Genomic DNA, 15655 nt, shown 5'->3' with positions numbered 1-15655 from the left:
GAGGGAGGGAGGGACTGAAGGAAGTCCTGCCTTTTCACTTGGCTACCACAGGTGCCCCCAACACAAGTGACATCAAGTTGCCACATCCACCCCATCCATGCCCACCCCAGCCCCCCAAGGTCAAACACAACCAGTCTTATTTTCAGGGAAACATGGGTATATGTATAAACCTGAAGTTTTAAAAAAGGAAGATTAAACACTAATACAAATTCATATAAAATAAGGATGTGAAAGGGGGGGGGGGGAATCCATCTATTTCCCATCGCTGTTGACAATTATTTCCTTGCTTCTCAATTTGCTCATGGCAATTTTCACATCTTTGTTTCTCAAAGTGTAGATCAAGGGATTCAACATAGGAGTGATAATATTGTAAAGGAGGGAGACCAGTTTGTCCACTGAGAACGTGGAGAAAGGGCGAGCGTAGATGAAGATGCAAGGTCCAAAGAACAAGGTCACTACAGTTAGGTGGGAAGCGCAGACACTGAGAGCTTTACGGCGCCCATCAGGAGAACGTATCTTCACCAGGATGGTGGTGTAGGAGGTCAACAAGATGATAAAACAGCTGGTGGAGATAAGACCACTGTTGGAGACCATGAGGAGCTCAATGACATATGTGTCACTGCAAGCCAGTTTAATGACTGGTGGCACATCACAGAAGAAGTTGTCCACCCAGTTGGGCCCACAGAAGGGTAACTTCATGGTAAGGATAGTCTGGACTGTAGAATGGATTAAACCACCCATCCAGGAGGCTGCTACAAGCCAACTACAGAGCTGCCTATTCATGATAGTGGGATAATGCAAAGGCTTACAAATGGCCACATATCTGTCATAGGCCATGACAGTAAGGAGAAACATCTCTGCGGCACCTACAAAGTGGAGAAAAAAGAGCTGGACCATGCAGGCCTCAAAGGAAATGCTTCTCTTCTCAACCAAAAAATCCATTAACATTTTGGGAGCTGTGACAGTGGAATAGCAAAGATCCAGGAAGGACAGATTCCCTAGGAGGAAGTACATGGGGGTGCGTAACTGGGGAGCAGACCCCACTGTTAACATTATGAGGGTGTTTCCTACAATGGTGGTTGTATAGACTAGGAGAAAGACCACAAAGAGAGCAACTTGGGATTGCCAGGTGGGAGAAATGGCTGCCAACAGGAATTCATTGATTCTCGTGCCATTCTTTTTCTGGAAATCCATCTTATTGGCAGTTGGAGGTTGAGTGGTGGTGGAAGAGATCAGATTCATTCTGTGAGACAGCAGGATTCTTTCTTCAGATATGATTTGCTTCCAAGGCAAAGGAAAGCCCAAACAAAATAATAGTATTATTTATAAGATGTTGAGATTCTAGAAAGAGTGCAAAGAAAAGCAAAAAAGATGATTAGGGGACTGGAGGCTAAAACATATGAAGAATGGTTTCAGGAATTGGGTATGTCTAGTTTAATGAAAAGAAGAATTAGGGGATAATAGCAGTGTTCCAATATCTCAGGGGCTTCCATAATGAAGAGGGAGTCAAGCTATTCTCCAAAGCATCTAAGCACAGGACAAGAAGCGATGGGTGGAAGCTAATCAAGGAAAGAAGCATCTTAGAACTAAGGAGAAAGCAACTTAGAACTAAGGAGAAATTTCCTGACAATTAGAACAATTAATCAGATGAACAACTTGCCTCCAGAAGTTGTGAATGCTCCAACACTGGAAATTTTAAAGAAGAGACTGAACAGCCACTTGTCTGTAATGGTATAGGGTTTCCTGTCTAATGGGATAGGCTAGAAGACCTTCAAGGTCCATTGCAATTCTGTATTCTCTTATTTCTCATTCCCATAGTTTCTGTGTATTTATGCCCCTCGGTTTCCTCAACAAGAGTCTTTTCAAATATTGAAAATAGTCTCAGGAATTGGGAGGCAAACATAGCTTGTAATTGTCCAGTTCTCTCAGTATTGATATATGAATACCAACTCACATTAATACTCGAAATTCAAAATGTATTTAAACTAGTCGAATAATTTTGAATATGAGGAAAATCATGTTAACATATAATAACTAGGTAATTCAATTCTTGGAATTCAAAATATTTTCTAATAACCAGAGATACTAAATAGGGTTGCCCACGTTCAGTGTTATCATTCACAATAATTAATTGAACCATTGCAAAAAAATAGATCAGCAGATCGAAGCTTTGGATATCGATATCAGAGGTGGTATTCAGCAGGTTCTGACCAGTTCTGGAGAACTGGTAGCAGAAATTTTGAGTAGTTTGGAGAACCAACAAATACCACCTCTGATTGGCCCCGCGCCCATCTATTCTCTGCCTCCCAAGTCCCAGCTGATTGGCTGGGTCTTCTTTGGTTGCCCTGCACAGGAGAATGGAGCTGGAAAGCAGATTTGCGGGGTGGGTAGGGAATGGAATTTTGCAGAATCCTTCCCTACTATCAGAACTGATAGTAAAAGAATTTGAATACCACTACTGATCAATAGGAGTGAGCTTAATCAGCCTTTTGGTATATAATGTATATAATGTAAAAATTTCTTTTTATTGACTTATATTAACACAAAAGATGTGATATATGCATTGTCAAAGAGAAAAAAGAACACAAAAATGCTATGACAATAAAAGGGAAAAAGTATGACAAAGAAAAAAGAAAATGAGGTACTTGCAGACTTGTAATAGTTTATTGCTATAATGCCATATTCTTCTCTGAACTTCTGAAGACAATGGCAACATTCAGGAAGATCTAACAACTTTTAAGAGACTAGCATCAAGCAGTCCTTCAAAATCTAAGTTGTTATAGTTTAATACTGGTTTGAAAGATAGAGAAAAAATAAAAAAATAATAATTTCTATGATTGGTATACCTAAAATGTTAAATAATAATTGCCCCCTTGGAGAGGATTACATTTTGAAACAAGTTTTAGAAGTTAAATATATTGAAATATGGGTTGGTCATTCAAAATATTAAAAGAAAATTAAATCAAAGAAAGAATTAAACCAATGTCAAAGAATTGCCCAGTTGATTCACTGTGTTTGAAAAGATCATAGAATCAGAAAGCTGAAAAAATCCTTTAGAGGTCATCTAGTCCAATCCTCTGCTCAGAGACAGATGATCATCCAATCTCTGTCTGAGCACTTTTGGCAAAGGGGAATTTATAATTTAATCTGGCAATTGCCTAATAGCTTTGTGGGATTCTGACATCTAGCCTGACAGTCCTTCCTTGTAATTTTAACCAACCAGTTCTGGGTTTTGCCGTCTAGGACAATGGACAGTTACTTTTTCTATGTGGAAAACTGTGTTACTTATAAAATGTTGAAGAGTTAGTGGGCAGTGATCTGGATTATAAAGAGCCATAATAATGTCAGACTTTGCACTTTACAAAACTGTAATGCAGGAATGCTTCTGTACTCTTTGCAGCTAATTTAGGCTACCTTGCTTTTAACAAACACAGAAATAAATTAAGATATAAAGGATCTTCAGGTCAAGTTTAAAGTCAATGGCCCCAACCTGCGCGCGTGCACACACTAAATCTGTCATGTTTAGATTTTCATGAAGACAAACTGGCTCATGAATTTGGGAAATTAACAGTCTGGTCTAGTGGTTAAGGCATGAGGACATGAGCAGATTATGATTTCTAGTCTTGCTTTAGGTATGAAAGCCAACTGGTTGACTTTGGGACAGTTTCTTTCAGCACAATTCACCTCGTGGAGTTATTGTTGTGGGGAAAATTGGAAGAGGAAGGAGTATTTGGTATGTTTGCCACCTTCAGTTATTTAAAAAATAAAAATAAAGGCAGGATAAAAATATATATAATACTGAATAATAATAAATATTAGTATGAAATGGGAAAACACTTATAAAAAGAACAATTAATTGGCCCAATTTGGGTCTCTCTCTCTCACACACACACAACAAAACATATAAAGTACATGTAAACAGTGCAGTAGAAGCTAAGATACTCATTCCTCTTAATGCTCATTTTCTCTCAAATAATGATCAGAGGCTCTAAATAAAGATAAATAAGCAAATAAGTAAAAATATGTGAACTTCAAAGAGATCCAGCTCTGCCTTATTTTGTGGTAAATCTCCCTCCCTCAATTAAGTTCATTGGTGCTAAAGGACTTTTTTCACACCAGTGTAAAATGGGAAGAAGATGGGTAGGCAGGGAAAGTTAGAAAGATGGGGAAAGAAGAGAAAGAGAGATGATAAAGAAGAAGAGAGTGTGGAGTGGAGTGGGAGAGAGGAAGGGAGGGAGGGGGAGAGAGGGAGAGGGAGAGAGAGTGTGGGGGAGAGAAATGCAGGTTGGGGGAATGTGTACTAGGTCATCCTAGGACCTAGCTGGTCAAAGAAAGAATTTTGTGGAAAAATCACATCTTAGAGCTAAAGCCCAATAAAACTTGAACATCAGCCAGTGGGCTTTTCCTTTACACCCAATCCTCATAAATACTCTTAATAAATATTTTAAGTGACAATCAAAGTCAGATATCCAAAGAGACAGCTAACATCCTAAAATGCTGATAGGTTTTTTTAAAGAGCTTCTGTGGCTCCAAAACTGCGATTTATTCATCTCTATGCAACAAGTTTTAATAAACCATTTTTGCCCATCTTCTCTAGCTTTTTCTAGGTCCATCACAGGAAGGAACATCACAACATATAATAAATACTTTCATAAATGTCAAGTACTATTCAGAGACAGGTGATAGAAAATGGCTATTAACTCTATATCTCTTATTGCTGAAATTATCAGCACCTCCATGCAAACTTCTTGGAACTTTTTTCAAGACAGAACCATGTATCTGTATTTCAAAATAATGTTTTTTTTTTTTGCCTCACCCTGATTCCCCATTTTCCATGCATGATGGATTACCTTTCCTAGTTTCATGCTTTAACTTGTTATCACACACACATATAAGGACCTTTTTATTTTTACTAGCCTTCAAATGAAAATGTTTCAGTCAACTGAATTATACTCATAGTTTTCTCTGTGTTTGGAGAAGTGGGGAAGGAGAGAGAAAGAGAGGGACATGAAAACAGAAGAAATGACTTCATAGAGGAACAAATGAATAAAGAATTGATATAATAGCCCAAAAGCGTATTCATATTTAGACCCAATTTACCTGTGAATTCTATGATTTGGAGAGAAAAAATAGGCAAGAACTGATTCCATCAAGTCCTACTGATTAGATACTTTTGTCTGATCTTTGAAGGAAAGAGAATAACACTGCAATAAAATCTTTTATTCCTATAACTTTGATTCAATAGTTGAGAAAATAATTTCAGCACCACTTCTATGTGGTTTACAAAATCTCTAAAGCCAGATTTTTCATAAATGCTATAGTTAACATTTCAACTTTTATACATGTTTTCTTTGAAGAAAAAAATTAATGTTTTTTTCCTCCTAAGATTATTCTACCACATCTGTCCATCTTACCTTACATACTTGTCCTGAGGTTACATAGAACTCTTCACTGTCAAATTACATCTTAAAATAAGTTCTTTAGGTCATCAGTAAATGCTTTTGAATTTGCCCTGACTCCAATCATAAAACTGGTAAATGAGAGTATGGGGGAAAAAAAAACTAATGGATCTTTTGAATGTCAGCAAGACAGTTGGGAGTTCTCATTAAAGACCTGAGTAGATTGATTATTTGATCAATCAGACCCAAAGGAGAGGATGACAAAGTTCTAGCCAACTTACATTTTAACACGATTAGCTAGTATTTTGGCCTATTGAAAAGTTATTCTTATTTATTCTTTTGCTTGCTTACTTGTATACATGTCACCTGTATTTTAGTTGTACATCAAATCCATCAAATCATTTTTTACAATCATACACTACATATGATTATAAGTAGATCAAGGAATATTCATCATTGATCATAATCATAATGATTATAAATAATATCTCTTTACTGAGACTGAGAAGAAGAGTTCCCCATCCCAAGAAGCTTAGAGTTTGAACTCCAATGGAAATAAATAATAAATGTGAAATTAAATAGAGAAGAATTAAAGGATTGAAATGAGCTGAAAAGTACAGGTTGGATAACTAAGAGTACACTTGTGTTCACAAGTTTCCAAAGTTCATCCTACTGTTCTAACTTTACATGCTACTAAAGAGGGGAATTATTAAACAAATGAAGACTAATCACTTTAATGATATTTAATTAATTTGATTTACATTTGAATTCAATTAAATTTAGTTTTTTGCCCTGATTCTACCTCCTGTCTCCCCATTCTCTTTTCTTTATAATGATTTAGAAAGTGATTAGTTTTGCACTAAAAAGTTGTTTGAACTATGTTGTGTGAAATCTAGCCACTTGGATTAATTCAATAAGTGAAGATCTAACAATTTGGGATTACTGAGTGATATAAACAGAGCCTGTAAAAGTTTGAAATTTTCCCCCCATCACTTTTACGGAGAGTGGTCTTTGTCTTATGACTAATGCTGAAGTGTAGTCCTTGGTCCACAAAGGTTGTGGACCTCACTATAGCTCCTGGATATTAAGTGGCAATGTAGAATATAGAACATGGAATAATAGTGTTGCAAAAGACCTTAAAGGTAAAGGTAAAAATTTCCCTTACACGTGCTAGTTGTTTCCAGCTCTAGGGGGTGGTACTCATCTCCGTTACAAAGCTGAAGAGCCAGTGCTGTCTGAAGACATCTCCATGATCACGTGGCCAGCATGACTAAATGCCCAAAGCACACGGAATGCTGTTACCTTCCCACCAAAGTGGTCCCTATTTTTCTACTTGCATTTTTACATGCCTTCAAACTGCTAGGTTGGCAGAAACTGGGACAAGTAATGGGAGTTCACTCCATTACACGGTGCTAGGATTCGAACTGCTGAACTGCAAACCTTTCTGATTGACAAGCCCAGTGTCTTAGCCACTTGGAGGTCTTCTAATCCAACTCTCTATCCATGGTAGGAGATCCTACACCATTCTGGACAAATTATTGTTCAGTCTCTTCTTGAAAATCTCCATTGATGGAACTCCCATAACTTCCAAAGGCAAGCTGTTCCCCTGATTAATTGTTCTTATTGTCAGAAAATTTCAACTTAGTTCTAGGTTGAACCTTTGATAATCTTCCATTTGTTCTGCCCTCAGGTGCTTTGGAAAATAAGTTGATCTTCTCTTCTCTGTAACATCCCCTCAAGTACAGGAAGACAGCTATCATATCTCCACTTCATTAGACTAGATATATGTAGTCCCCTCAATTATTCATCATATGGTTTAACTTCCAGACCGCTAATCACCTGGGGCAAAATAAAAAAGTAACGACATTAGAGAGAGGAGCCTCTCTACATCAATGGCTTCTCTCCTCCTTCAAAAGACACAGCAGAGGATTCCAAGGAATCATAAGTCTGTAGACCTGAAAGAAATCATGAAGTATTTATTTGTATTTACAAAATTTGTGGGCATGGCTTGGTGGGTGTGGCTTGGTGGGTGTGGCAGGGAAAAGATATTGTAAAAACTCCATTCTCTCCCCATTCTTGGGGAAAAGTTACTGTAAAATCCCATTCTCTCCCCAACCCACTAACCTGCTTTCCAGCTACATTCTTCTGTGCAGAGCAACAAAAGAAGACCCAGCTGATCAGTTGGGACTCAGGAGGCAGAGAATAGATGGGAGCAGGGCCAGTCAGAGGTGGTATTTGCCAGTTCTCTGAACTACTCAAAATTTCCACTCTTGGTTCTCCAGGACTGGTCAGAACCTGCTAAATACCACCTCTGCCCTATATGTCCCAAAGGTCTTTTTCAAGAAACAACTGGACTTTCTGGTTTTCTTTGAAGATGTTCTGCTTCTCACCCAAGAAGCTTCTTCAGCTCCAGAAAGTCCAGTTGCCTCTTGAAAAACATCTTTGAGACAACCATGACCTGGATGACTGAGAATCTCCACAGACATCATCCTACACATTTCCTGCAGAGGAGGTACTGAAGAACCAACTTTTTCATGGTGGTAGTTATTTCCTTGTTCCAGAGGGTATAAATGATGGGGTTGAGAAGTGGAAATATGATGGCATAGAAGACAGAGACCACTCTATCAGGTGCATATTCATCAAAAGGACGGGCATAGATGTAGATGGCAGGACCAAACATGAAAATAACAATAATGATGTGAGAATAGCACGTGGAGAGAGCTTTGCTAGCTGATTTGCCCATGCTCCTCTTTAGCACAGTGAGCAAGAAGGCATAGGAAACCAAGAGTGCCACAGAGCAGACCACAGAAATCAGGCCACTGCTGAAGATCATGATCATCTCCTCCATGAAGGAATCAGTACAGGTGATCCTCAGCACTTGGGTGATGTCACAGGATGAATACTTCAGCTTCAACCATAACAACACAAGAGCACACAATAGATACAAACTCAAGGTTAACTGCACCAAACTTGATTGCAGAAAATACGACTTCAGCAACAGGGTGGTCAATGTCTGGAATACTCTACCTGACTCTGTGGTTTCTTCCCCAAACCCCAAAAACTTTAACCTTAGACTGTCTACTATTGACCTCACCCCATTCCTAAGAGTCCTGTAGAGGGCATGCATAAGCGCACCAATCATGCCTACCGTCCCTGTCCTATTGTTTCTTTTATTTTTCTTATATGTACCCATTTCATGTATTCATAACTATGTATATACTTATACCTTTTATCTTGTAAGCGATTGACAAATCAAATAAATAAATAAATAAAAATAAATAAAAATAAATTATCCAGTTCATTTGGCCCACAAAATGGGAGGCAGATAATTAGCACAACCTGGATGAGGGAATGGATAAAACCTCCAGCCCAGGAAGCCACCACTAATATGATGCAAAGTCTTCAGCTCATCTGGACTGAATAATGCAAAGGCTTGCAAATGGCGACATAATGATTGTAGGCCATGACGGTGAGCAGAAACATCTCTGCTGCCCCCACAAAATGGAGGAAGAAAAGTTGAGCAATGCAGCCCTCAAAAGAAATGACTTTACGCTCGGAGAAGAAGTCAGCCAACATCTTGGGTGCGGTGATGGAAGAATACCAGATGTCCAAAAAAGCCAAGTTGGCTAATAGAAAATGCCTGGGGGAGTTGAGGTGTGTGCCTCCCCAGATGGTAATAATGATCAGCACATTGCTTGGTAAGACAATACGATAAAAGATGAGGAAGAGAGCAATGAGGAAGAGTTGGATCCCACATTCATGGGACAGACCCATCAGAATGAACTCAGTCACATAGGAGCTGTTCTTCACTCCTGTAGGTGCTGGGTGAGATGGGGCAGAAGGTGACTGGACCATTACAGATTCAGCAACTCTTGTTCCAGTGTTCATTTTCTGGATGCAAAAGAAAAATGGTGGGGAAAAGAATGGGAAATAAACAACTGATCAAAACTGAATTAATAAGACAAAGGACTGGAATAAACTAAGGACAGAATTATTCATACGCATCTCTAATAATTTTATCTTCTGCTACTTTATGAAAAGTAGACTCACTAGGAGATGGAAAATATTTACTGAAATAAAGGGGGAAAAAACCTAAAAATGAACAGAAACCATGGAAAAGGGGGTGGGGGAGAAAAAAGGATAATATTATAGTACATAATAAGCAGTTCAGTTTTTAAACATTGTATTAAATGTTGATGACACAATAATTTTTTTCCTATTATATTTCGAGTTCTCATTATATTTGTAATTCTATGATCTTCTGATTTAAATTTATGAATACCCTCTTAGAATAAGGCAATTATTTCATAGGAGGGGGTTAGAGTTGGAAAGTAAGTACAGCACTTATTTTTAATCATTTGATTTTAATCTATAGAGTGAGGAAAATAATGGCAAAATCTTATATCTTTGATTTTCATCAGGAAATGAGGTATTCCAACTTTTTATTCTAAAGTTCTTGCAAATAATGGCCACTTTAACAATACCCTTAAACCACTTTTTAAAAATAAAAAATCTTGAATATTTAGGCTATAATTATTTTTCCTACTTCATAGATGAAATACTGTGGTAAATGAAATTATTTTCCAAAATTATTATGTAGGTAAGATGATCTGCCTCTTTCTTAGTCCCATTTCTCTTCTTTCCCCTTTGCAAAAGGATGCTAAGCAGAATGAAAATTTTACGTGCAAGTTTTCTGAGTCTCTGACACCTTTAATTAATTAATACCATTAAAAAAGTCTTCCAAAGAGGTGCTGGATAACCTCACACACCAGGACAAGACAGAAAAATTGTCTCAGTTGAATTAAATTCATTTATTTTTACTGCAGCCTCATTTTTATTCCTTTTGAAATTATAATATTCATTATGCCACTGCATGTATTACTACTGTTTTTTTTTAATTCTTCCTGTCTCTCTCAGTACATTTCTTTGTTATGTTACTGATATTCCAATGACTCTTGATTTATTCTTAAACCAGACAAATAGTCCAAAACCAGAAGCCACTTTTTTCTTCATTTATTTATTTTTGTCTGAAATGATGTTTCTGGAAATTTCCTTAATCTCAATTCCTAATAAAGTTTTTTTTTTAAACAATTTCATTAGTTTTTAAAGACAAACAAAACAAACAAAACATAAAAACATCCAGCTTTCTTTCATAAATATACAAACAGTGTGTCGGTTAGTTTACTAATTTTTTTGTGCATCCCTTTCATAGTCTCAATTACAGTTACATTATATAATAACTCATATTATCAATCAAAAATTATATACCCTAGTATCACTATTAAACAATCATTTGACTATAATTCATACTTTGCGAGATAACTATAATTTACTTGGTTTATCTTATAACAAATCATATAATCATACCAAATCTGTCCTAAAAACATTCTATAAATATAATATCAAATTAAAACAAAGAAATATCACTTTATATATTCATTATTGTCTAAAATTCTAAATATTCTATTATTGTGTTTTATCATCCAACCATTGATAGAAAAGGTCCCAAATTTTATAGAATTGTTTATCCTCTTGTTTCTCTAATTTCAAATGTCAATCTACTCATTTCAGCACATTCCAATATTTTCTTAATAATTTCTTCTTGCAATGGTATTTTCTCATTTTTCCAGTTTTTAGCAAATACAATCCTAGCCGCTGTTAATACATTTACAATCAGGTATTTCAAATCTTTACTATATGTATCAGGTAAGATTCCCAATAAAAAGATCTCTGGTTTCAAATCTATGTGTTTCTTTGTCATTTTTTCCAACCACATGCGAATTTTAGTCCAATATTTTCTAGCGTCCTCAGATGTCCACCACATATAGTAATATGAGCCAGGTATCTGATGACATTTCCAGCATTTTTCAGATTTATTCTTGAACATTCTTGCTATTCTTGTCGGGGGAAGGTGCCACCTGTAAAACATCTTATACAAATTTTCTTTATAAGCTGTTGACATTGTCATTTTATAATTTTGAGACCACAATTTTTGCCATTTCTCTAAATCAATCCCATATCCAAAATTCTTCCCCCAAGCAATCATAGTTTCTTTAACTTGTTCTTCCTCTAATTTAATTTCCAGTAAATAACCATATAATTTTTTAATCACCTTTTCATCAGTACCTGTCAAAATCTTATCTAAATCGGTCGATTTATCATAAAATCCCTCTGTTTTAAAATCTTCATCATACCTTGAATGTATTTGCGCATATGAAAATCAATTCATCTTTATACCTTGTTCCTCTAAGCTTTGCATCGATTTAAGTTCACCGTTTTCATCCAGTATTTCCCCATATCTAACTGTTTGTTCCTTCTTATAAATTATAGGATAGGAAAATGCTTCAATGATCAATAACCAAACTGGAATTTTCAAGTAACATTGTCTTTTGATCTTCTCCCAATTTAACCACAGAGACTCCCATATGTGATGTCTTCTAAAATAGCCCTGTGTTTTATTTCCCTTATACCATAGAAAAGCATGCCACCCCAACAACAAATCATGTCCTTCTAATGTCAACAATCTAGTCTTTCAGTGTTATCCATTCCTCAGCCCACATCAAATTTGCAGCTTGATAGTACAACTCCCAATTAGGCAAACCAAAACCTCCTCTAATTCTGACATCTTGTAAAAGCTTTAACTTTATTCTCGCTTTCCTTCCTTGCCATATATACTTCAACACAATTTTATTTAAATCTTCAAAGTAGTCTTTTCCAAGCCTAACTGGTATTGTTTGAAACAAGTATAAGATTCTGGGTAGGATATTCATCTTGATTGTTGAAATTCTCCCTATTAATGACAATTGTAGGTTTTCCCATTTCATCAAATCTAGCACTATCTGTTGTTTAAGTTTAATATAATTGTTCTCTTTTAATGTACTACATCTTGATATCAAATATATCCCCAAATACTTGACCTTATTCGTGACTTGAATTTTCAGTAGGTCTGCCAGTTCTTCTCTTTGTCTTAATAACATATTTTTTGTCAAAATCTTTGTTTTATCTTTATTTATTTTCAAACCTGCCACCTCACCATATGTCTCTATCTTTTCCAATAATTTTGGAGCTGTTTCTAAAGGGTCTTCCAAAATAAAGACCAGATCATCCGCAAAGGCTTGCAATTTAAATTCTTCCTTTTTAATTTTCATTCCTTTTATACTTTTATCATCTCTAATGTTTCTATTCAACACTTCCAAAGTCAATACAAATAGCAAAGGCAATAGAGGGCATCCTTGTCTTGTACCTTTTCTTATATTAATAAAATCTGTGAATTCTCCCTCTATCATTACCTTTGCCATTTGCTTATGGTATATGGCTTCTATTGCTTGGATAAATTTTCTGGCAAAGCCCTTCTGTTCCAATAATAATAACATAAATCTTCATTTCACATTATCAAATGCTTTTTGGGCATCTAAGAATATCAAAGCCATTTGCTTTTCGGGATGTGCCTCATAATATTCCAAAGTATCCAGGATCACTCTCAAATTATCTTTGATTTGTCTCTTTGGCAGAAATCCATTTTGATCTGGATGGATACAGTTATTTAAGTATTTTTTAAGTCTTTCTGCCAAAATTGAAGCAAAGATTTTATAGTCTGCATTTAGTAAAGAAATAGGTCTATAATTCTTGATTTGAAATGGATCAGCCTCTTCTTTTGGGATAAGTATAATATAAGCTTCTGATCATGTTTTAGGTATCATCTTCTTTAACATAGCTTCATTCATGACTTCTAGCAATGGAATGCTCAATGATTCTTATAGTGTTTTATAAAATTCTGCTGGAAGCCCATCTGGACCTGGTGCTTTCCCATTGTTTTGCTTCTTAAGTGCTTCTGTTAATTCCATCATTGTTATATTACTTTCTAATATTTTTTCAGTCTCTTTAGGTATCTTAGGTAGATTGGCATTCTATAGATACTCTTTGATTTTTCCCTCATCAATATTCTCTTGCTTATATAGTTGCCCATAGAAGTCTCGAATAATTTCCTTTTTCTCTTTATTAACATAGCAAACTTGGCCTTGATCATCTATTAACTGTGGTATTTTCCTTGATTCTTTCTCCTTTCTCAATTTGTATGCTAACCATCTACCTGGTTTATTTGCATCTTCAAAATAGTTCTGTTTAGCTCTTCTAATTTTCTGTGCCAATTCTTCTTTCTCTATTAGACCCACTTTATGTTTAATTATGTCCAATTTTAGTTTAACGTCTTTTTCCTGTGGCATTTTCTGTAGTTCTTTTTCAAGTCTTTTACGCTCATCTTCTAGAACTTTAATGCTTGTCTTTTCTTAATATTCTTTTTTTCTTATGTAGTCTATTATCAAGCCTCTAGCATATGCCTTCATTGTGTCCCAGACATTCTGAATTGAAGTATCTTCTTTTTTATTTTCTCTAAAGAAAAAGGCCAATTCTTTCTCTATCCATTGTGTAAAATCTTTTTCCTTTAAGATAGTATTATTTAATGTCCATCTCGATCTTTTTTTTTTGTCCTTTCCATTTAATTGTCATTGGATTATGGTCTGCCCAAGTACTTGTTTCAATGTTTGTTTATTGAATGTTAGATATTAGTTCTGTTGAGATCCAAATCATATTTAATCTGGACCATGATAAATGTTTATTTGAATAAAAAGTATATTGTTTGGTTTTAGCATTTCTTTCTCTCCATAAATCTTTTACATTTAATTCATCTATCATTTTAAAAAAGGATTTAGGGAGAGTCTTTCTGTTTTGCTTTATTGTTGTTGCTGTATAGTCCAGTTTATTATCTACAATTCCATTAAAATCTCCCATCATAACTATATTGACATAGTCCAGTCCAATTATTTTCATATGTAATTTTTTATAGAATTCTTCTTGTTCATCATTTGGAGCATAAATTGCAATCAGGAGTGTTTTCATATTATTGTCCATTATTTCCACCATTAATACCCTTCCATCTTCATCAGTATAAATCAATTTTTCTGGGATAGTCTCTTTAATGTATAAAACCACTCCTCTTTTCTTACATTGAGTCAAAGAAATAAATATTTTCCCTAATTTTGGCAGTACCAACAATTGTTCATATTGTTTTTTAATATGTACTTCTTGTAAATAAATTATATCAAATTTTAATTTCTCTAATTTATGAAAAAAAATTCCTTCTTTTAACAGCTTAATTAATCCATTTACATTCATTGTAATCAATTTTTTCTCTTCCATAATTATATTTTGTAATTAGGTTTGGCCGCTCTCGTAGATCTTGGTTCACGTTGTTCTTTGATATCCACCTGTCCACCTACTGCGCCTTCTTCTTTTTCAGTCCCCATTTGGTCATCTTGGAATTCAATTAGTGAAACCTCTTTTTCTGCCTCTTTCTCTCTCCTTCCAGAAAAGTTCTGCTTTCTCAATTGAATCAATTTTACGTCTCCGTTCTTGCCATGTAAACATTAATCCTTCTGGAATCAGCCATCTATAATTCACCTCCTTTTTCAGTAACATTTTAGTCAGGAATTGATATTCTTTTCTCATCTCTCTCACTCTTCTAGGTATTTGTTTTAAAACCACAATCTCCTTACCTTTGTATTTCAATGTCTTCTCTCTTGCCACTTGTAGTATTTGTGTTTTAATGGCTTTTTTTTTTTGTAAATCTGATGTGAACTTCTCTTGGTAAGTTGTTTCTCATCGCATATCTTGTAAAGACTCTGTATACCTGTATATTTCCAAGGCTTCAGACAGAATTTCTATCATTATCGCAGCTAAGTTTTGTCCTTTTTCTTCCTCTATATTTTGAAATCTGAGATAGAATTCTGACCTGTCCATCTCCCACTTCATCATCCCACTTTTATCTTGTTCAACCACTGTTAGTCTGCTGTCAATATTTCCAATCTTCTCCTCTCTTTGTTTATCTTCTTCTTCAATTTTTTGGAATCTCTCATCATACTTCGCCATCATTTGTTGGATATTTTCAATTTTTTTCATCAGTCTTCCCTGTTCTTTATGCATAGTTCAGTCTTAATGTGTGTCTTGTCTGCCAGGCATTTGGTTCTAGTAATTAGTGTTTTAGCCATGGAACCAAACACCTGGCAGACAAGACACACATTAAGACTGAACTATGCACCCTGACTAAGGTACTGACAGCCAACGGCTTCCGCAAAAGCAAAATCACTGGCTTGATCCACAAAAACACACTGAGACATAATAGAGACCCAGAAGATGAACAGACCTATGGAACAGCTGTCCTGCCCTACATAAGAGGTACTACAGACAAAATTAGTAAGATA

The 15655-nt window shown here is 35.6% G+C and overlaps 2 protein-coding genes across 2 annotated transcripts; both read right to left on the bottom strand.

The window, feature by feature from the left end:
* Window positions 1-252: 252 nt before the first annotated feature.
* Window positions 253-1194, bottom strand: LOC113449525 (olfactory receptor 4Q2-like). Its single transcript, XM_026720621.1, has one exon. The coding sequence runs from the start codon at window positions 1192-1194 to the stop codon at window positions 253-255; it is 942 nt and encodes a 313-aa protein (XP_026576406.1).
* Window positions 1195-7884: 6690 nt separating this feature from the next.
* Window positions 7885-9254, bottom strand: LOC113449545 (olfactory receptor 4M1-like). The gene is given in 2 exon segments (XM_026720638.1): window positions 7885-8293; window positions 8683-9254. Coding segments are annotated over 2 exon segments (981 nt in total).
* Window positions 9255-15655: the final 6401 nt, after the last annotated feature.

The sequence above is a fragment of the Pseudonaja textilis genome, chromosome Z, assembly GCF_049901715.1.
Source record: "Pseudonaja textilis isolate UNSWEBS1 chromosome Z, rPseTex1.2, whole genome shotgun sequence".
NCBI lineage: Eukaryota > Metazoa > Chordata > Lepidosauria > Squamata > Elapidae > Pseudonaja > Pseudonaja textilis.
This window is presented reverse-complemented; position numbering and strand designations above follow the sequence as displayed.

Coding starts and splice junctions, on each gene's coding strand:
- LOC113449525 (XM_026720621.1), bottom strand. CDS start 1,194: ATGGATTTCCAGAAAAAGAATGGCACGAGAATCAATGAATTCCTGTTG.